This window comes from Tympanuchus pallidicinctus, unplaced genomic scaffold, assembly GCF_026119805.1.
Source record: "Tympanuchus pallidicinctus isolate F22 unplaced genomic scaffold, pur_lepc_1.0 scaffold15, whole genome shotgun sequence".
Taxonomy (NCBI): domain Eukaryota; kingdom Metazoa; phylum Chordata; class Aves; order Galliformes; family Phasianidae; genus Tympanuchus; species Tympanuchus pallidicinctus.
Window position 1 is genome coordinate 5,649,903 of NW_026294669.1, and position 21,957 is coordinate 5,671,859.

General features: G+C 42.2%; 1 protein-coding gene across 1 annotated transcript; it reads right to left on the bottom strand.

Annotated features, from left to right (window-relative positions):
* Positions 1 to 420: 420 nt before the first annotated feature.
* On the bottom strand, positions 421 to 21,399 carry LOC128077114 (histamine N-methyltransferase-like). The gene is made up of 7 exons (XM_052675807.1): positions 21,238 to 21,399; positions 18,624 to 18,774; positions 18,471 to 18,523; positions 15,580 to 15,687; positions 12,761 to 12,891; positions 12,176 to 12,269; positions 421 to 9,233 (listed from the first exon to the last, which is right to left on the bottom strand). The coding sequence occupies exons 2-7, from the start codon at positions 18,758 to 18,760 to the stop codon at positions 8,878 to 8,880; spliced, it is 879 nt and encodes a 292-aa protein (XP_052531767.1). The 5' UTR covers positions 18,761 to 18,774; positions 21,238 to 21,399; the 3' UTR covers positions 421 to 8,877.
* Positions 21,400 to 21,957: the final 558 nt, after the last annotated feature.

Below are 21,957 nucleotides of genomic sequence, written 5' to 3' on the forward strand. Positions count from 1 at the left end.
CACTGTTTAAAGGAACATTTAATTAAACTGGATTCATTACTTGCATGGGGCAAGTTAAATGAAAACTAAATAGATGGCATATGATTACATGTTATTAAGACGAGTGACTGCTCCAGAGACCAAACTCTTTTAACACAACATTAAGCGGAGCTCATTCCATATGCACAGGTTAGCTCTGCCCTGCGAGGCGAACATATTTCGAGATCAGCAGAATGGTTATGGGCACTGAACAGCTTTTAACAAAATGCGTGTTTCGGGGAGGAACACTTTTCTGAGCTAGACTTCAGTGTGCTAATGGCTGAGATCAGTGTGTCCCACTGATTCCAGGTAACCTTTTTAAAATTAGCATTTTTATAATATCAGATGGAGGTAAATGATAAGATTGGCTTTATTTATTATCTCACTAGCTATAGAGTAGCAAAGGGCCACAATGAGTATAAAAATAAAATCAGAAGCATTTTTTAAGCGTCAGTCATTTGGGCACATCATAAATTTTAATGCTTTCTAGGAAAGTAAAAGAGGAATAGCAATTAAAACTCTGTTACACAATTTTCGATTCCCTACTCTTTTTGTGCTGGTACAGCCAGGAACTTGCTGATGTGTTTAAAAGAGCACTCAGCAATTTTGGGGGGATCTTAAACTGATCTCCGAATTCTCACTGCAGTGATGTCCTTCTCCATCCCCAGTGTTCTGTGTAGCTGTGAGCCCCCAAAGCCTTCAGCAGTGATGTGGCACGTGGTGGGCAAAAGCTGCAGTTTCGGATATGAATCACAGCATTCTCACTGTACTTTTTCTGCTGCCCTGAGGTTGGGATTGCTTTCAGTGTTTTTGCCTTTCTTTTGGAGCAAGGGTGAGGGTTTGGATGAGCATCGTTTTATGGCACTGGCTGGGTTGCAAATGGTCCAACAGATCAAAATACATAGAGACTAGTGGGCAAAATTGGTGGTATGTGGATGGTTGGACTAGACGATCTTAGAAGTCTTTTCCAACCTTAATGATTCTATGATTCTATTCTGTGACACTTCTACCCCTTCCCTCTGGCCCAGGCCACTGATCTACAACCCTGGACCTCTTCCTCTGAAGCAGAGGTACATGTCCTAGATAAAAAACTCAAACACCATTCATCTACAGCCATATATAGATGAGAAACTGAGCTGTAGCACCTCTTATTTTAACTAAAAAGCAAACTGAAAAAATCCCACAGTTTTGGAGCAAGTTTGCTTTCCAAATGGAATTGTAATCATCCAGAGGTTGAGCTTAACCAGCAATAACTCCTGGGCTTATTTTGATAGCACAGGCAACCCTTGGGGCACATCAACATGGCTTGGAGGTGAGCTGTAGCCAACACGGTAATGAGAAGGGAAGTAATTAGCAGGGCTGGTGCAGGCAGATGGGAGATGAGAAAGCTGTGTTTGCTGTGAGGGAGCCTTTTATATATGTTGGCCTGGGATCTACAGCAATGTGTGATGAATGACCCTACATGTCCATAAGCTATTTGAACAGGAAACCACAGCATCTGTGTCCCTTTCCTGGCTACAGGGAGGTTGTACCCTCTCTATAAATCATGCCAGAATTAGGTTTTCCTAGGTAATTTGCACTACCCTCCTCTGTCATGTGGGCCAGCTCCCCAATGGTTTACATCATTTGCCCAGCTCAGGAGGTTTACCTGCAAGACAACAAATCCCAAACTTCCTTAGTCAAATCTGGATCGAGTCCTTACATTTCTCTTCCATAAGTAATGTTCTTTCCTTCACATAAACATAAATAAATAAAATCCTGTGCTATTTTTACTACAGGTGCATCAAAAAACCACCAACCAAGAGGACCCAATTGTGCTAGGCACTATAAAAACAAACAGTAATCCCGGGAGAGCTTTTAAAGTCAGGAACTGATAGCTTAGTTCTCCTATGAAGACCAAGCAATGTGAATCTTTAATATATATTTCTATGCAGAGCAGAGATGGCTGTTCTGCTTTCATTCCTTTTTGTTCCTGATAGCAAGCAGAAAGTGCCTAACACAAAAGCTTGAGTGTGACTTTGTAACTTGAATCCCCAAATTTATGTGCAAATTCATCCAGGCCCAGCTACTGACTCCCATGCTGCAATTTCCTTCTGAACCAGGAAAATGCAGAGGCAGGCAATGCTCATTATTTAAAACCCAGCTCCACAGTGCAGAGATGTCTGCGGCAGGCTTCCTAGTTAGAGAATAGCAATCCCAAACCCTTAACATCAAAGCACATTAATGACTTCCTGGTACTGCATGGGACTCACAGACGTGCCCAAAACAATCATTTTTAGAGCAGTTTGACTCCTGAGCTCAGCTTGGTACGTTTTGAAGCAGTTTGTTCTAAGCAAGTCATGTTCACTATCCCAGCCTGACACAAAGCCTGATGGAAAAATCTGTGATCGATTATAGCAGCAGGACAAAGAGATATGATAGGGAAGCAATGCAGAGGAACAGATATCCATCACTGGTTTGCAACGAGCCCAAAGACCATAGCTGTGGTGTTACAGAATTTGCAGGCAGCATAGCATATCTCTTTGTGTAGGTAAACACTCTGGGCTGCAGACAGTTTGTCTTACAGACAGACTGATTTGGTATGAAAAGTGGATTTTGAAGCATGGATTCTGTTGGAAGGGAACAAAATAAACCACTGTTTTTTTACCTTGAAAATGGGGTAGCCCGTAATGAGTGTTTGTGTCTGTTTCACAGTTGCTTATTGCAGTTATTTTTAAGCTTCAACAGTTTCTTTTATAACTACCACTCTGAAATGATTGAGTATGGAGTACACACTGGAGAAAAATTTGTATTGGCTATGAATTAACAGAGATGATTAACAAACTCTTTAATGTGGAGTTTGCCTTTTTCTTGTTGCTGGACAAGATCAGACTTCAAAGCAAATTAAAAATGTGAGGCTGAATGCTGATTGCAATGTGGGCAACAGAAATCTCCCTGTCAGCCTCAATAAAACCAGGTGTAAGCTTACAGTGTTAGTTCAGTCAATTCAATTCTCATGTCTTTCTGTCTTTATCTAATCTAATATATAGTCACGAGATAAATTACGGGAGCGTATGATAAATTGCATTGCTATTCATTGCTGGCAAGATCACCTATACTACAGCCACTAATTCATCTCCGCCAGGATCCACAGTAATGTACCTGATCCTCAAAATAGCCTCCCAAAATGTTGTTTTCTGTAAGAAAACAAAGAAATTAATTATGACGGCAAATATTCTGTTTATCCTCACCAAAAGAAATATCTCATTGACACCTCTGCAAAGTCACTCTGTTATAAAATATCAATACCTACTTGTAGCATTAAGATACTGGGGCCCGGTATTCTATTTGTACTGGAAAGTAATGCTATGAGATTTATGAATTTCAAATTGGGAATGACAACATCAAAGGATGATATGGTTTAGGCTTAAGGCAAACAAAGAGTCATTAATTGGCTGTTTGTTTATTGGTTGTGAGGCTGTTTTTGTTTATTGTTTGTGGGGTTTGGGGTTTGGCTTGGTTTGATTTTTGGTGTAGGGTCTTTTTTGGCTTCAGGCCCAAACATACAAAACAAGCAGAATATATAAAACAGAGTAAGAAATCCGTAACATGCCATGGTCATTTTTCCAGTGCTTATTTAGAGCAGTTCACTGCTTTCGAATAACATCACCATTCTGAGTCACACCAGGACCACCCTGAGTCCATACATCCGTGCATCTTATCCTCATTCACCTGGGAGTGAAAGGAGGAATGAAAGAAAAGGAGAGAAGATACCCTCACACCCATCAGATCCAGTTCCACCTGTCATACAGACTATAGTGGATAGCAGAGGCCATTGGTGAAGTGCTTTTGAGGTGCAAGGAAACTCTAAATACTTGGGGAGTGCAAGGTAATGAAGGCTGACTTCATGTGTTGTAGAAGAGCCACTCGTCATCACTATTGTGATGGAGTACACAAGTAGGACTGCAGCATCAAAGCTGGTCCCAAGCACTCTTTCCTATCACTAGTCCATGTTGTGGAATGTGCTGGGTCAGTGATGGGCACCAGGACTCATCTTCAGCCACTATTGGACCCAAACCACATCCCACCACTTCTAAGAATGAGGAAAGCATCAATCTGGCAGTAATGTTGGCCAGAGGAGATGTGGTGGTAATGCCCACACCAGTGCAGTGCCAGCTCCAGTGTTTGCTTTCTGCTTCTCCGTGTATTTGCTTCCATTGGTGTCAGCCACTGTAAATCTCTGTGAAATGGTGCTGAAATGCAGTCAACAGCTGCTGAATCTCAACCAGGAGATTGCTGCACCTCAGCAGTTTGCATATCAAGATTTAAAACAATTAGGGACATTTTGACATGGAAGATACTTCGGATGTGAAAAGATGTGAATATGATCACCATATTCACAGCAAAATCAATTTTCAGTTCCATGAAAACACAAGCAGTACTTCAAGACAGGACATGTATTGAAGGATGAAGAGAAAACCCTGCCTTGCTGGTGGGAGGAAAGTTTTCCAGGTCATTTTAGGGATGTGAAGGCTTCACCCTACTGTATTTAGAAGTCATTGAAGCATAATGCTTACGTCCAGCTAATTAGATACATTGCTATAGGCAGCAGAGAAATATCATAGGCAGATGCATTCAGTTAGCCAGATCTCCCTTGGTGTAACGAGCTGAAGTCAATTACGGAGTTAAATTGGGAAAGGTTTGACCCGATGTCATTTATATCTCCAGTCATAATTAACACTTAAAGTTCAACTCTGTGGCAATTTTCTTTTAATAACACTTAAAGCATACATAAAGCTCAAAGAATTGTATAGACATGATGGAGGATGACTTGAGTGGATGCCAGGATTTCAACTCATAATTAATCCTCAAAACACCTTTGCAAGGCAGGCAACATCATTCCTTTTCAGTTTCTCCTTTGAAAAGAACCAAGACTTGCCCATTGCATCCCCAAAGTCCTGGAGATGAGGTCTGAGGCTTTTCAGTTGTGAAAATCAGTGAGCTCCCATCTTTTTTGCCATGTTATATTTTAAATTCTAAGATTATGGACAAATTACTTGTCAAATGGCCTGGTTTTTTTTTTTTCCAATTAGAAGCTAAGCAAATAGAGAAAAAAAAATCTTCCACAACCACGGAGTTTGCTTCTCAGTCTTTCATGTGGATGAAGTAGGAATGGTGCTGGGAAAAGAAACGTGCTCTCAGGCTGAGAACTTGTAAGCTGAGTTTCATCTCGTTGCAGATTTTTATGGTCAAGATATAACTCCCTGAAAAGCAGGGCTTTAAAATGGAAGTGCTGACAAAACTTTTAAACTACAACAGTGGAAATGGCGCCGCAATAATTTATAATCTACAGGCAGCTCTTGGATTTATTATCGCAATGACAAATGCACTGTCATTGTTAATAGGATATTTCCCAGCAAGGACTTCTTGTTATGCAAGCCAGGTTCACTATGTCATGCAGCATGATAGCAATAAAGTCTACAAGAATTTGTAATGAACTTCAATTACTAATAGATTATGGTTAATGGGAAATATGTGCAGTAAAGATATGGGTTTTTATATGCGCCTTCTGGTACTCTACAAGGCAATGATTTATGCTACAATTTATGTTAACATTCTCCAGTTCGAAAAAAGCTTAAATTGGTGGAAAGCCACTCCATCCATAACAAATATTTAAGATAATTTTGCACATCATGTAAATGAAGATGTAAAATTAGATATTAATCCATTTCATTTTAGCATTTGTATTTTTATTAAAAATGAAGACTTTGCCCTACTGTGTAATGACATTAAAAATCCTATCATGGGCTACAAGCATGAATTACACTGATGTAGAAATGGCGACAGCAACTGAGCTGTAAGTACATTTGTTCAATTTGCTGTTGTAATTAACAGAGCAGCGAGAATATTTTCCTAGGTATGATTTAAAGGCACAGACCTGAAGCTGCTCGCACAGATGTATGTGATGCAGGAAGGATGTACCTGAGAAGACCAGGATCCTTACTGATGTGTCTTTAACACGAGCTGCCTGAAGCCTTTTGTGTTTCAGCCTGCTTTATGACAGTGTAAGGCCATTGCTCTTAGCAAACCTGTGCAAAAAGCATATAATTACACCTTATAGGTATAAATGCAGCTTGCAGGCATGTGAGCAAGGCAGACCTGGCCCACTGGCCCCCAAGGGTTTGCAAAGAGTGAAGTCTGGAAACGTGCCTTTAGAAGAGAAGGCTGCTGGCTGAGATAAGGTGGGCTTTTTGAGAGGAAAGCAGATAATTCCATGTGGAGAGCATGCAAGTAAGATCAAAACTGCCACACAAAACCCCAGTCTGTGTTGGGGTCAGACTCCCCAGGCCTGCTCTGGAACAGCAGCATCGTGCCGTGCAATTCAGGGTGATGCTCACATGAAAATGTGGCGCTTCAGGCTATTAGGAAAGCATTTGAGAGATATACAAAAGAGAGATTTATTTTAAAAAAATGAATATAAAATTGTCTTTCCCCGCACTCATTTCCTACTAAATAATACTGGCAGCATTTACTTTTTGGAAATGTTTGTGTTACAGATTTAAAATGAAAAACAATACATTCCTTATGTTTTCTTTTGTAATTCAGCCTTCCCTCAGCCCAACAGAAGCAACTACCTATGCAGAATGAACTTCACTGCATTTTCTCCCTTTTTTTTCAATGAAGTTCTCCTCAGTACTCAAAACCATGGCAGAGGATCCGACAGTGTGGAGATAAGGAGTTTTCCTCTCCAGCTTGGGTGACGGTGCCATTTCCCCAGTGAAATCTGCTTTGAAACAAGGCTGCATTTAAAGGCACACACCCATCAAGCGCTCCATTTCTCATCTTCTGAATCACCTTTCCACTTCCCTTTTTGCTCATATCCTCTCTCGTCCCTTCAGATCCTCTCTGTTGTTTACCTTCTTTTCCTGCTCAACCGTGAGGTGGGACCATTCCCAAATTTTCAGAACAGCCCTCCCCAGAAAACTCTAAAATGCCTGTTTCTGCTATTTTGAACCTGTGAAAAATCACAGAATGGGCTATGCAGCCCCTGTTGTTGTTAGGCTTTTTCTTTTGTTATGGCATCTTAGGGCCTCCAAAAGAGACATCACTTCTTCCAGGGTCAGTGTGGCAATATGCAGAGGTCATTGCCTCCACCAGCACCACTTAGAAGAGGTCGTTGACACAAAAGTGCTATGGAAATAGCTGCAGCTTTAATTTGTTTTCCATTAGAGGCGCGTGCAGGAATCTGTCCTAATGAGAGATTTTCTTTCTATCCCTTTCTGGCACATCACTGTAGCAGCTTATAGATGTTCCGAGGTCTCCTAATGCAGGAATCTATATGAAAGTGGCAATAGATATTATTCTGTTCAACAGTGGAGAAATGCTGTGGAAATGTTCTAAAACACGCTGGAATTAATATTTGATCACTAGGCAAAGTGTGCGTTTCAAATAATTCAGCCTAAAATGAACAGAAATGGGTATTAATGTCTGATGCATTCTCCTGTAAATCACCTCAAATCTTCAATCATCCACATTATATTGGAAATACATATGTAGAAATAAAACATTATTTCATGCCACTGAAGCATTAGCTAAAGTACACCGTTCTCACACTGAACCGAGCTATTTCAATGGCAGACATCACACCTGTCCCCCTGGATACACCAAGCATTCAGACTATTAAAGTCATCCAAGCGGCTGTATTGCATTCCACTCTGCGTTGCACCTCGTAGAGAACGCTGCACTTCTTAAAACCATGAAAGCATTCAGCAAAACAAATACATTGGTTACCAGAGCAGAGACAGCCCCAGAGGGTGAAAGGGCTGGGGAAGAGAAGTACATTTTTGCTGGACATCTTCTACCATGTTCTGGATAGATTGACCTGGCGAGATTCCACAGACAAGGAAAGAAATCCCACTGAAATTTGTCACTTCAGCTTCAGGGTTGATTTTATGTCTTCCAAGTTATAAAGCTCAAAACATGAGCATGGCCCTTTGCAGCCGAGCTAGTCATAGGCCACAACCAGAAAGCCTATGTTTTTAACAAAAAATAAAAAGCCCCTCCATTACAGCAATAGCTGATTCCTAACCAAGGCTTAGCACCAGTGAAATCCACTCCTCCAGTTTGGCTGTCAACAATCCTCTGCCATGACCACCTTTATTTGCTTCCATCTTTCAGTACCAGTATGGACCCAGTACCCAAAGTGCTTTTACAGCCCAGCATGTGTAGCTGCCATATATATGAACCACAGGGAAAGGACACTGTTGTTGCAATATCATAAGAGTAAAGTGAAAATACAGCAATGGGAAAGCAGTGCTATCACACAGAGCTGCACGTGGAGGCAGGAGCAGGCAAATGTCACACATGCAGAAGGTTTAGGTCACTTTCGTGGTAACTGGAGACATGAGATCTTGAAGTCACAACAAGCTTAAGGTACTCAACATATTCAGCAGCCACCCAAGCAGTTGGTTGTTTCAAGGCTCCGGTCTTGAAAGTGGCACTGAGAAGCTGTAATTTGTGTACTTTGCTGAGAGTTTTTAAATGCATATGACATAATCATGTATAGTTCTTGATTATTTCTTAACCATCAGCCAGAGGAAGTGGTCTGGTTTCTGCAGTGTTTGAGCTGATGATCCAAGTTATATCTGATTATACCATATCCACATGATAAAACACAATTTACTGCTGAGTTACACCTTCATAGATTACTACAGAATTAATCTCGCTTTTAAAGATCACTTACAACAGCAGATGTTAGTAATGATTTCTTAACAGACTCCAAAAAATAAACTATGTAAATTGAACCATTTGTAAAGAATTTTTTTTTTCCCCCTACTTCAAGTCTTAATATTTTATATCTCATCATTCGTTTTTCTCAATTCAGGGCTCAACCATTATCACACTCATGTTGTTATTAAAAAACACCTTCCCATTTCTGTTTTCACTGCATCCCGGCTTTCTTAATTCTTCCAGTACCTGTTGCCTTAGTTCAGGAGAAGCATTTTTTGAAAACTCACAGGTTTCTGTCAAGAAATCCAGCAACAGTTCCCCATCGTTGTCCCCTTCAGTAAAGCAGCAAGTTATGTCCATGTGGGATGGAAGCTCATAGATCTTGTACTTCAGCCCAACTGAATCCAGAATCCCTTTGATATTAGCAGAGGATATGAAAGTGCAGAGGTCATCTGTAGGAAAGGAAGAACCATACTTTGTCCAGAGTGTTTCCCAGCCACTGGTTTCTGAGAAATAAACCGTAAGAAAAACATTCAGGAAAAACACTATTTGAACAAATTATGACATATTTCTTTTTTCAGCTGTTGTCTGCACTGCAAACTGGGGCTCCCAGAGTTAGGACTCAAGCCATGGGGTACAGTGGAGACAGTTGCTCCCTCTGGAGTGGGGCTGTGGGAGACAGGGGACATTCACCAGCTAGCATATCCAGCACCTTTTGGTTCTCACAGTCTTCCCTTTCCCATGTCCAAAGTGTTCCAACTCTTTTCCACCTATGTGTGCCAATGCAATGGCCTGTGTCTCCCAGGGACCTTCTTCTGTAGTCCATGTATTCAGCTATTCAGTGATATCTTCTTGAATTAAACCATTCTCTACATTTCTGTGTCCATTTGGAAGACCAAATCCTCCCCCATTCCTTCATCCAATTTACTTACTTGATTGATCTATGTGAGAGCTTCATTAAAACACCTCTTGACAGTAAACTATTTACCTGTTGCATTAAATACACAGGGTGCAAAGCCCTGGTCACATTAACCATGCAGTTAGACACATGGTAGAGAAAATTATTGTAATAGAGCCTGGAATGAAGCTGCACCATCTTCCTTCAGCCTTCACTCCCACCATGGTTACACACTGTGGGGTATAGGCGGCATGCATCCCAGGCAGTCCTCCCAGTGGTGCCAGAAGGATGTTTAGGCTGTGTCTTGTTTGTGCTGTGCAAAGATTTCAGGGCTGTGGTTTAGTGGGGATGGTGATGTTGGGTTGACAGTTGGACTAGATAATAATAATATTAATGGCCTTTTCCAACCATTATGATTCTATGATGATGGGGCAGGTAGGAAAAGACTCCTGCAATCACCTGCAGAAGAGCCCACACTAAGTCCCCCCTCTTCTAAAGATACGTTTTACGAAGAAAACCAATGGGGTAATCTGAAAACTCCCCAGATACATCTTCATTTCTTTGTTTTCCCTCATCCAAGATCTGTGATTCAGCATTTCTGCTATAAATCATTTATAAAAGGATCACCCAAAATGACTGGACAGGATGAAAATACCTTTGAGCCTAATGAGCAGCTCTTGAGAGTTATGACTATAAATCTCCCTAACTGCTAAAACCAGTTGCTTGGCACTTTTGCAAATGCTTTATCTGCAAGCAGTTATTTATAGTCAAATAAACAGTTTGGTGTTTAGAAGGGCTTCGATATTTTCTTTCACCTGGTGGAAATTGAATGCAGAGCACTAATAGCAGAAAATTTGCTGGTGTCAGTGTTGTATGACTCGGTGCCATCTCCGAGCTGAGCAATTATACACTACCTGAACAAAGCATTATTATAATAGCTCTCGATAGGCTCAGCATATGGCACTACTTTTGTTTTCAAGGTGATGTAAACACATTTTTAAAATGTGTTAAAAATAACACCATACAGCTCTTGCAACTCGCTTGCTCTCCCAGCAGGGATGGAACAGGCGGCATTGCAACCTCCACCGAGTGACCGAGCCCTCTGCTATCAATCCTATTCCCAGAATGTTTTTTAATTAACACATCCTAATGTGTTTGTGTTGGAAATAGCACTACCTTCTTTTTTTTTTTTTTTAAATGAGCTTTGTTCTGCTTATCGTTCTTTCCTTCTTTTTGCTTCAATTCTCCTTCCTTTCTCTATACAATTATTTTCCTCAAGGTTTTCCTTTCCCCCAGCATTTTCCATTCCACTTTCTGACCTCTTCCTGTAGTCTACACATTTCCCCAGACACAGTGCCATGTCCCAGTTTAGTGAGACTAATTCTGATTCTCAGAGGAACCCTATTCACTAATTGCACCTGCAGAGGAAAGAGCTATTACTGGGCACTTGTGTTTGTAACTTCCTCTATCTGAACACAAAACAGTTGAAATTATTTATGCAATCATTGGGCATCGTGTGTTGAAGGTGTGAGGAGGAGAAACAGGAGGAATGAGACAAGGAACCACCTGGCCCAGGAAAGATTCCCAATAAATTTCATAAATTCAAATTTTTAGTGACATTGATTTTGAATAGACACACGTTCCTCCCTGTATTCACATTTCATGAACATCAAAAGTGACAGGTTAAGCAACTGAAAAAGAGTTTCAATGATAGGCACTATAACTATAGGCAACTAATTAGCAATGAACTGATATTATTATTGTTACTCAAAGAACAATAACATTAACTCAGATCATCTGAGATACAGATGTCTTGTAGCAAAGTGCTTGAAAACACTCTAAAGCAAAATTGTTTTGCAGAAAAACAAGTCAGAGAAGTGCAGTTTCTCTGTGGAAACTTCATGAAGGCAAAGAAAAAAGGGAACTCCATCAAATACGTTTCAGTTTGAAGATATAGCCAAATTCAATGAAATCACTTAAACCTCTGAGGAAAAAAACCAAAACAAAATGCAACAAAAAAAACCCCACTGACTTCCACCTAAAAGAGCTTTAAGGAGACACATAGTTTGAAAAGAAAATGAGCCACATGTGCTCCAACAGCTGCTGTACAGTACAAGCTGAGCCCTGCCCTACCGTTTGCTTAATGCTGCACATCTCCAGGAGCAAGACAATGCCTTTGGCATTGAAAACCTTTGGCAGAAAACAGCTGCAGCAGAGTTTGAAGTGGCTCTTACTCCATCACTGGCAGAGCTGCAGGACAGGGAAGAGAAGAAGGTGAGAGAAAGGTGTTTTGTACCCACAGAATGGGCTTACTGGCTCACAAAGCCTTCAGCTTTCACAATCTGCAGCAAGGAGCTGTGCAGGTACAGATACAGATGTGCAGGTACAACGTACAGATTTCTGTAGATGCAGGTGAATGGGCATTGTTTATTCTAGTTTCCCTCTATAGGCAAAATAACGTATTGCATACAAAAATACATACTGCTTTCTGGGAATCCCAGAGGTCCCATGGCTTCTACCCTACTGAACATGTCATGGAGCAGCTCTCACCTGACACCAGAATGATGAGGAGCTTTGCTTGTGCATCCAGGAGGCTGTGGAAGTACTGGATAATTGCAGGGATGTCTTTCACATAGTACAGCATCTGGGAAGAGCAGAAACACAGAGACATGGTGAGGTCCTGGAGAACACTATAACTGGTACCACAAGGTAAAAGGAACCAACAGGAGCAACCCTGGTCTTCTCTCATTACTCCCCCACACCAAGCTCATGTTTCTTCATTAATCTGAGTTGAAAAAGCTTGCCTTCCTTAGCTGTGAGGAGAGCTTGTCACGGCTTTGGTATACTTGGAAACATAAAGGCAATTTCACAGAGAGGACAAGGGACTTTGAAAATGCTAGTTACAATGTGTTTTCAGTTGACTGCTGCCCGCAGCCTGGTAAATAGGACCACTGTGCTAAAAGCTGCTTTGCTGTAAGTCATCTTTCATTTCTGCAGTTTACTTCTGCTTAAGTACTTTAAATTATAGGGAAATAAACTCACCTTTCTTCCCCCAGAGAGGATATTGAAGTTGCTTATCTCATGCTTGCTTTTAACAGCCAAATCTTTGACAACTTTTATGTTGCTAACTTTTACCTGAATCATGTGAATGAAGTCCCATTTTTGAGACTTCTTTTCTGCCTTCATTCTCCTTTCATATTCATTAGCTGTCTCCTCATGCCAGGTAAACTTTACATTGTTGAGGTTTGAGGTGGCAGCCACACGTTCTGAAATATGGGAGAAGACAGGACAGAGTTAACTCAATTACAAATATGGGATTAATCTATATTCAAAGCCTTAATACATCCAGAGTCATGTTGAAGGTTTTGTTACCAATTTAATACAGCAATAGCATTCTTAAAATCTTGAACCTCTGTGTGAGAAGAGAGCTCCGCATCTTTGTAAGGTGAAGTCTTTAGAGTCTCTGGTGTTTCCCCTTTGCACCTTCATTTGGTTTCCCCTAGTCTTTATCTGATAGAAAAAATAAAAGAAACTCTTTCACACGGCTGGTTCAAGCTGCATTAAAAGATGTTGGTTGGGACAAATACCAAACGAGGTCCCTTCACTGGGGTGTCATGCAACACTCACATGGCAGAGCAGAAGCCAAGCTGTGCCGAAGGGTTTCCCAGATCTGACTGAATAAATACAGGAACTTAAGGATGGAGGAATAGATTCAAAGCATAAGTTACACTAATGGGCTTGGCTCCCCACGGCATTTTGTTGCTTTCATAGGAGCAAACTGTGGGATGATTTTTTATTTGAGGAGACGCTGGAATACAAATGTCCATCTGCTGGCATATGGAGCTCATCTTGCTGTGCTCCTGCTTAGGGCTTAGAACTGCTCCAGGACAAAACTAGCCCTGATGCAATTCCTGTGCTTCGCTGGAGTTAACATAAATTTAAAACTTAAATGGCCCAAAGGCAGACTGAGCCTTAGCTACAGAACACATGTTCAAAACATGATTTGCTAACACCAGTGCCTTTACAGTGCTAGTCACAATGTTCCTCCTTTGGGCTGTGGTTAGGATAAATCCCAGTCAGACAGATGAGAAATGCTCCATCAGTTCTTATCTCCCCTCTTTTATGGCCAGAAATGGGGCATCCCTTTTGGATGCTGCTGCTGTAACTCTGCTTGCTTCCATTTATCAGTCACTGGCCATAGCACTTGCAGTTCAGATTTAATTTGCTGTTTTAAACTTGGGCTTCCTTCAGCAGCGGTTCATATCACCATCACATGCAATCTGGTGCAATCTGCTCCAGTTCAATTGCTATGCAGTCTGCAAGGAGACACTGGGAAGGAAAGTGAATTGTGTGCCTAGGTTGGTTTTAAAGGCAAAATTTCAGAAAGGACAAACTCATTCTGATTATGGGAAGCTTTTGCCCAAATATTCATCTGAACCCAAGACATATCACTCTAACCACATAGAAAACTTGCTTAAATTTTATCCTTGTTTCAACCCAGATTGCTTCCTTGGCAGAAGCCACCCACAGGACGTTGACTCATGGCTCTGTACTGGGCTGGCCATACCAGCTTGCTCAGGATACCATGTCACACCATGTTGCTCAGGATATGAAACCAAAGCACAGGCCATGGTCATCAAAGGGCTTCACCCCGACACAGGCCAGGAATGAAGGAAAGCCTCTGCCTGGCCACAAGACTGTGAGAAGAGACTCCATCCAAAGACACTTCCTAAGAGGAAGCTCAGTTTGTCACCACCGCAAGTCCCAGGAAGAAAGTTTCTCTTGTGAGCTTGGCTTCTCCTTTCCAAGGAGAAATGGTTAGGCAGAAAACAGAACTACGGAATCCTCAGAGGCACAGATAACATTTCTAATTCTCCGTGGAAAAAAGAGCTCAGAAACTTAATTAATGATACCTACTGGGGACATGATTAATTACCAAATAAGAAAGTTTAAAGAGAGAAATTCAGATGAATATTTCATTTCTAGTTTAGCATAAAATGTAAAATAAGGACAGCATCTTATATTTTCTTTAACTTTCTGCAGGAAAGAAACTCACCAAAATGGAACAGGATTGCCTGTTGGTGGTAGAAGGTGAATATAGGAATATGCAGCTCAAACTCAGCCTCATGTAGGCTATGGTCCACTGCCCAGATAGGACAGCAGAGCTATGTGCTAGTGCCCAGACTGTCTGATAAACACAACAAATTCTGGTGCCCATTCTTCACCATCTCAATCCTGACAAACATAAAAGCTACTGGGAAATGATCTTTTCAGAGATCAGGTCCACAAGATATGGAGACAGGTATCAAGGAATGATGCATTTCTGGGGATTATTGTTTTTTTCCACCTTCATATTCCTCAATTTGCTTCATGGTTGGAATGCTCTTTTTTAAAGAACCATAGCAAGAGTAAGAGTTGAATATTTACATTGCGGTTTTATAATCTGCTATTTACTAGAGGAGCATTTCCAGTAAGGCAAACTGCTGATGAGATTTGCATGTTAGCACCATGTTCATTCAGCAGCAGCTTTCTGGCAAGGCCATAATTACCTACTAGTAAAGCCTGGTAGGTGCTAATCCAGCAATAAACCATGAAGGTAATCAAACTGCAGACTGATACTTAATGCTCAGTAATGCTCAGGGCAATCTAAACAAAACATACCTGCTTGCACTCTGTCCTTGTGAAATATTTTGGTTTCCTCCATTAATGTGAGCCAGGCTGCCTGACTGGTGGAAAGTAATGAACTTTGCAGTGTAAGAGACAAAGGTTTTTATGAGAAAATGAATGCTGAAAAGCAAAGAATGGCAGGGAAGCATAAAACAATGACTTTCATAACTTTTAAGAGCCAATTTTCTGGCAAGAAAGACTTTGAATGTGGGGTCATCCAGAATTCAATTCTTTTTAATGCATTTAGAGTATTCAATGTAATTTTAATTTATTTAATGACAAAATACCTTTGTACTTGAGGATTTGATCAGCACTTGGCTCTATCACCTCATTGTTGATGGTGACACCTGGATAACTGGCTTGCACAGCTGAGATGATCTGCAGGTCAATCTCACCTAGGGAAAGAGGCAATATTGCACAAGAGATGAAAGCAAAGTTCAGGTAAATAATGTCTCCAGCACCACAGAGCTCCAGCAGTGCCCCTATTTTAAGTCTGATGCATGACATTTAGGTACAGAACATGTACCACATAGGTATGGTAGTGCACGGAGCACAGAGGTGCTCTGAATTCTTAACAGATTGCCACTGAGGGCTTTGCTCTAGCCATTGCTCTTGGCCACCTCTCCCTGTCCACCATATAGGAAGCTCAGGGAGATGATGCTCTTGACTGAGGGATGATTTATGGCTGGTTTGAATGGCTTTGTTAGGGCATACTTCTGCTTATTCTGCTAGAATGTATGCAGGTGAAAAAGACAATAGAGAAATAAACAGATGGAGCACAATGTAATGCGTACACAGGAGCTCAGCCCATCACATGGTCCTCCACTTTGTGAGTCCAGTTAACCACCAAGAGCTCTCTGCCACCTTCTGGCCCCAGGCCATGGGTCAGAACAAGATACTCCAAACCAAGGGTCTCACATCTCATTTAGACCTCAAAAACTTAACAGAAATACCTAAGGAAGAATACAACACTTTCAGACTTGTGAGTCTTTCATAAAGCAACTAATAACACCAAAATTTACTTGACATCTTGGCTGGTAAGTTCTTTGAGGGAAGGGAAATTTAATTTCCAAAATAGCATAAATAGCTGTGGCTTTGCTATCACTGCACACCCAGTATTTCGTTGGAAAATCAGAGCTAAGTCATTTGCAGGCATCCGTGGTAAACTCTGGAAAAACAGAATTTGTAAGTAACTACTGCAATTGTTTGTTTGTTTTGGTTGGTTTGCCAACTTCCTATAAAATTGATTATCCCTTTGAAAAGGCTGTGCAGATCAGAATTTAAAAAAAAAATTAATTTAAGTTACCATATGTGAGTAGGTTAACATATCCCCTTCCACTCTTCTGTGGCTAAACCACCCCTGTATTGTTTTTAACCAAAAAAGCACCACTTTGATTCATAACTTAATCCACAGCCTTAATTGACTTCAGTTAGCTCTTTTATATGCAAACAAGTGTCCTGAGGCATTTTACAGTCAAATTTGCAGCAGCTTGCATTATCAACAATTTGGCAATTAGGCTATCCGAATTATTTAAACTCTCCAACACAATTACCTTTTAAAGGCTACCACTATGTTCGCCATTAAGTTTCTAATTAAACATTTTACGTAACGGGATAGTTTATAGCACAGTTGCTACTTTATTGCAGCATTGATGACTTTTATGGTTTTTAAAGGTACAGAGTGCTGCGCACTGGAGTGTGAACTTAATAAGGCAGAGGCTGTAGGCAAAGGCAGATGCATTAGATGGGCAAGGGTAATGGGATATGATGCTGCATTAAATGGTTTGGTTTTTTTTCTCACTGTGGAGAAAGTTCACAGGACATGAAGAAGTGGGGAAAAAAACCTTTTCCTTCAATGCTGCCTCCCTGTGAAGTATAGGGGATGAGGTCACAGATGCTGGCATTAGGTTGGGGATTGGAGGGAGTTTGCTCTGTCTGCAGCAGGGACAAGCTTTGGGTCAGCCTTTACGTTGCAAAATGAACATTGACACATTATTGACTGAACACCTTCCTCGCTAAACTGGAGTGCCCCTGATTAAGTAATTAAGCACCTTTCTAATTGAGTAAAGTGTTCCTGTTACAAACAGCATTTTATTGGCAGACGAGTGGTTTCCTTTGATTGGAGAGAAATGTTTCTGCTCTATCACACTATTTTCTACTTAACACTCACCATTTATATACAATTATTTTTACTTATTAGAAGAGATCAACAAAACTCAGATTAATCCCTGGAGATAGTATGACCGAAGCATTTAAATAAACTGTTCATATAGTCTGATGTCTTAATGGGCTGAGCAGAATTAGGAAATATAAACTTTAATTAAGAAGGAACTTAAGCAAGAACATAATGAAAAGAAGCCACTGTGTGCTGTTGGTATTGTTTTTCCATCTAGTTAACTTCAGCCTTTTTCTTCTGATATTACAGATCACGGTGAAGCCTGGGCAGCAGACACCTACACCTGCAGAAGACTGAAATCAAACTGACCAGGAGCACCGTGTCCCCCACATGGCTGTAAGGTGCCAGTTAGGGCAAAATGGGACAAGTATAACAAGGGAGAATAGCTTTAAACTAAAAGAAGGGAGATTTGGGTTAGAATTTCTTTCAAAATTTTTTACTCAGAGGGTAATTTTTTACTCAGCTGCCCTGAGCTGTGTGAGTGTCTCACCCCTGGAGGCATTCAAAGCCTGATTAGATGGGATCCTGAGCAGCCTGATCTGGTATTGTCAATCCTGTGCATGGGATCTTTAAGGTCCCCTCCAACTTAAGCCATTCTATGATAAGCACATGCAGGTAAGGCTGGAGGTGTCCCCAGCTGTGCCATTAGCAGATGGCAAACCGGAGGAACATGTGATGGTGACTTGGGTTCATGTTTGGCCCTGTTTTTTCGAGGGGCCAGTAGCTGCAGAAGGGGCTTGTGCAATGGATGTGGACCATGAGAGTTTACAGGAGAAAGTAATTGAAAGGAAAAAAAAATCCTCTGAAAGACCTAACTTATGCTCTTGAGTTAGGGTTTTTTGCATGGAAAGCCAGTGGGCAGTTCAAACCTTTCTGTCCTCAAGAAGTAATGTAGCAGAATGAGAGTTCATTCGCCTCTTCCAGACGACTTTTTGAGAAAAGCCTTTACTGCAATTTGTATAAAAGGGTAAAAACATATCAATAGTGAAGCTGATAGCATACCTGCTCCACCACCGACACTTAGAATATTGATTGCAGACTTCCCGCTTCCAATACTGCAAAAACAATTACAGATGTTAGGAGAGCTGACACCAGAGAGATTTACACCCACTATACAAAGCACCGTGCCCTGTTAGCTTACCAGCCCTCCATTACCTTGCCAGCAGGCCTGGCAGCTGCTGCTCCACAAACTGCTTCATGGTCTGGTGCTCAGTAGACTTGGCCAGGAAGACATGGAAGCAGCGGACGTAGCGGCTGAGGTCTGTCAGCAAGTTCTTCATTGGGGACCCCATGATGGATCCGGGAGCTGCACACAGCAGAGAGGGAAAAGAGCTCTGCTCCTATATCTGGTGTCTCAAACCAATTACCGGGGATGGTTTGACATATCCCCAGAGAAAGGTTTAGGCAACAAATGAGGACAAATGCTATCCAATTGATTTAGGACAAATTCTAAGCAACTAAGGAATGTGGGGAAGATGGGGAAACTAGCAGTAGTAAAGAGAGAAATCCTAGCAAATGCTTTACAAAGCAGGGATAGTCACCACTAGGGATACAGCAACGTCTTATGGTCCGCAGGGAGGCAGCAAGTTGGTTAGCAACATCTTGTTGACTTGCTCAATAGTTTGGCAGAGGGAGTACTCATTCTTCCTTAGAACATTTTGGGTTTTTATTCTTTTCCAAGCATCTTTTTGATTGCCAGGCTGAGCAGTTGTTGGGTAATGGGCTGTTGATCATGCAATTGTTGCATGGTGGGCTGCTAGGTATGCACACTGACTGCATGGTAGTCATCTCCTCTGAGATCACCCCCATAAGTCAGCTTGAATGCCTAAAAGAAACATCCAAAAAGCTTTCTCCTTGTCCCTCAGCCATATACGTTTATCTTGCCACTGTGCTTATGGTAACCATTAACCCCAAAACTTGTTGAGCAGGTTATGTCTCAGATGGGTGCTGAACAAGCTTTGAAGCAATAATCGCTCCAGCTTCTTATACTTGGAGAAGGAAAAACAAGCTATGGATTGGTGCTAGATATAAGGGTTTATCATGTGGGTGCGTGGTTGGGTGGCTGAATGAAGGACTTTGCTCTTGTCCATGTGCTGTTTAAAGTGCATTGCGGAATGTTGCAATAGAAGACATAAATCGGAGCAGCAAATGGAAATATATTATTGTTAATCTCCATGCCAGCTTTTTTTGGCTTTACTGACACAACCACAAGCCAGCAGTAGGTCTTCAGATGCTTGTTAAATAGAGAGAAGCTCCCTCATGCCTTGGAGGCATGGAGGGCTCAGAAGGGCTGGGCTGGGTTAGCAGAGTGCAGCACGTGTCTCCAGAGATGCTAGTGGATGCCTTTATTGCTTTTTTTGAACCTTTTGATGTTCTTAAAGGGGATGTTGGGGGTAGGGTTGGAAAAAAAAAACAAAACTGTAAAAACGCACGCTGTATTTTTTAGTCCATGTGAAGATAATGGCACAATTCCCACAGGCAAACTAGAGCTTTCCTGAAAGCCACACAGGTTGATGGGATGGATGTCAAGAGCCCTGGAGCTGGGGCAGGCAGCATGTTTCCTGGACACAGCAGGAAGGACTGAAACCATAGCTTGTATCCATCACATCTTGTCCTCAGCAGGAGGAAGAGGAGCCCTGCTTCTCCCTACAGGCACCTTGCAAGGGGCCCTGCCTGTGACTGCCTTTGCTCCCCGCTTCCCCCTTCTGAACCTCACCGGTTATTTTTATTATTCTCACTGGACTTCTCTTGTTTCTTCTCAATGATAACAACAGCTGCCAGGCTTTACTGGCTGTCTTTTCTGCTGGTGCCAAAAATAACGTCCAGCTCATGACACATGCTCTTTTTGCATCCCAAGAGCTGCAGCTCTGCACGTCCCAGAGGCTCTCACAGGAGGCATTCCCACTATTCCTCTTCTTCGAGGAACCACATGCTGCTGCCAGAGCCCAGGCACAGGCTGTACTGTGCTGCTTGCTCAGCCAGAACAACTCCTCCTAAGGACAGCCACCACAGCAGACCCCCACCTTGTACCTCATCCCCTCTCACACAACAAAGATACTTTCTAGGACAGAATAGAAAACCAGATGAAAAAGATGCTGGAAGAACATGAGAACTTTGCTCGGTGCCAAGTGCTGGTTGGCACAGCACTGGAATGTGATGGGACCCCTGAGCAAAGAGCTGCCAGTCTGCCCTGTGTGAGAAACAGGGAGCAGCATCCCCGTTTACCTGGCTGTCTGTCAGCTCACCTCTTTGCTTTTTGCTTTCATTTCACAAAGAAGCTTCATTGCGTGCTGCTAAAATATTTTACAACCTTCAATCTTGAGAAAATATTTTGCTCTTAATGAGAGGAGATTGAGACAATCAACATTTCTTGTCCAGCTCTCTCTGCTTCCTGTGATTCAATTTGCCCACTCCTGGCTCTGCAGCCTCTAACAAACAGCTGAGATTCATTTTCATGTTATGTGCACTTCAAGGAATTTGTCTCATTTATTTCATTATGTTTTTGGCTACCTGAATTTGCCCCATCTACTTCATTATGCGTTTTGCAGTTTGAACCGCAGCTAGTGAACTTCAAAAGTGAGTTAAAAAAAGAGAGAGGGACAGAGAGAGGAAAGGATTGGGATTTGGGGGTCAGATTGCTAGAAATTGATTTCTAGAAACTTCTGGATGTTCATTTGGGTTTCCCTTTGCAGGAGGTTTGGGACTTGTTAGTAGGGGATGGTGCTAATGGAGGATGCCAGTGCAGCCATTGCCCGTGCCTGGTACTTACGTGATGGGACTCAGTGAGCAGCAGCTCCCTCGGTGCTGCGTAACGTCACTGTGGTGTGCTGCACTGCCTTCCTTTCTGTGCCTTTGGTCCCACCCCAGGACACGACGTTGCAGCTGGGAGGAGGTCCTGGGATGTGATTCTGGGCTGCAAACACTGCGTGGGGAGAACAGAGGAGTTTGGCTGCAACTCACACACGTGCTGTCCCAGATCACCGCTGTGCACAGCCCAGCTGGAAAGGTCAGGGAAAAAGGGAGAGAAAGGGAAAACAAAGTCAAACCAGGTTCCTCTGACCTGTTCCAACACTGCAGCTGTGATTCTCTCTCTGTGTCTATGTGTGCAGTTTCTCTGAGACATCTCTGAGCCTTTCTCTGATTCTGTAGGGGAGATTTAGGTCAGGTGTTAAGAAGAAGGCTGGATGTGGCTCTGGGCAGTCTGGTCTAGTGGATGGCAACCCTGCACCCCTGCATAGCAGAGGGCTTGAAACTAGATGATCATTGTGGTCCTTTTCAACCTAGGCCATTCTATGAAGAAATTCTTTACTCAGAGGGTGGTGAGGCCCTGGTACTGCTGCCCAGAGCGGTGTGCTGCCCTTCCCTGGAGGTGCCCAAGATCAGGCTGGATGGGCCCCGGGGCAGCCTGAGCTGCTGGGGGAAACCTTGCCCTCAGCAGTGAGTGAAACTGGATGATCAGTAAGGTCCCTTCCAACCCAAACCACCCTGT

Coding starts and splice junctions, on each gene's coding strand:
- LOC128077114 (XM_052675807.1), bottom strand. CDS start 18,760: ATGGGGTCCCCAATGAAGAACTTGCTGACAGACCTCAGCCGCTACGTC. Junction 12,270..12,760: donor ACTTCATTCACATGATTCAG/GTAAAAGTTAGC, acceptor TGCTCTTCCCAG/ATGCTGTACTATGTGAAAGA. Junction 9,234..12,175: donor CCTCATCATTCTGGTGTCAG/GTGAGAGCTGCT, acceptor TTTATTTCTCAG/AAACCAGTGGCTGGGAAACA.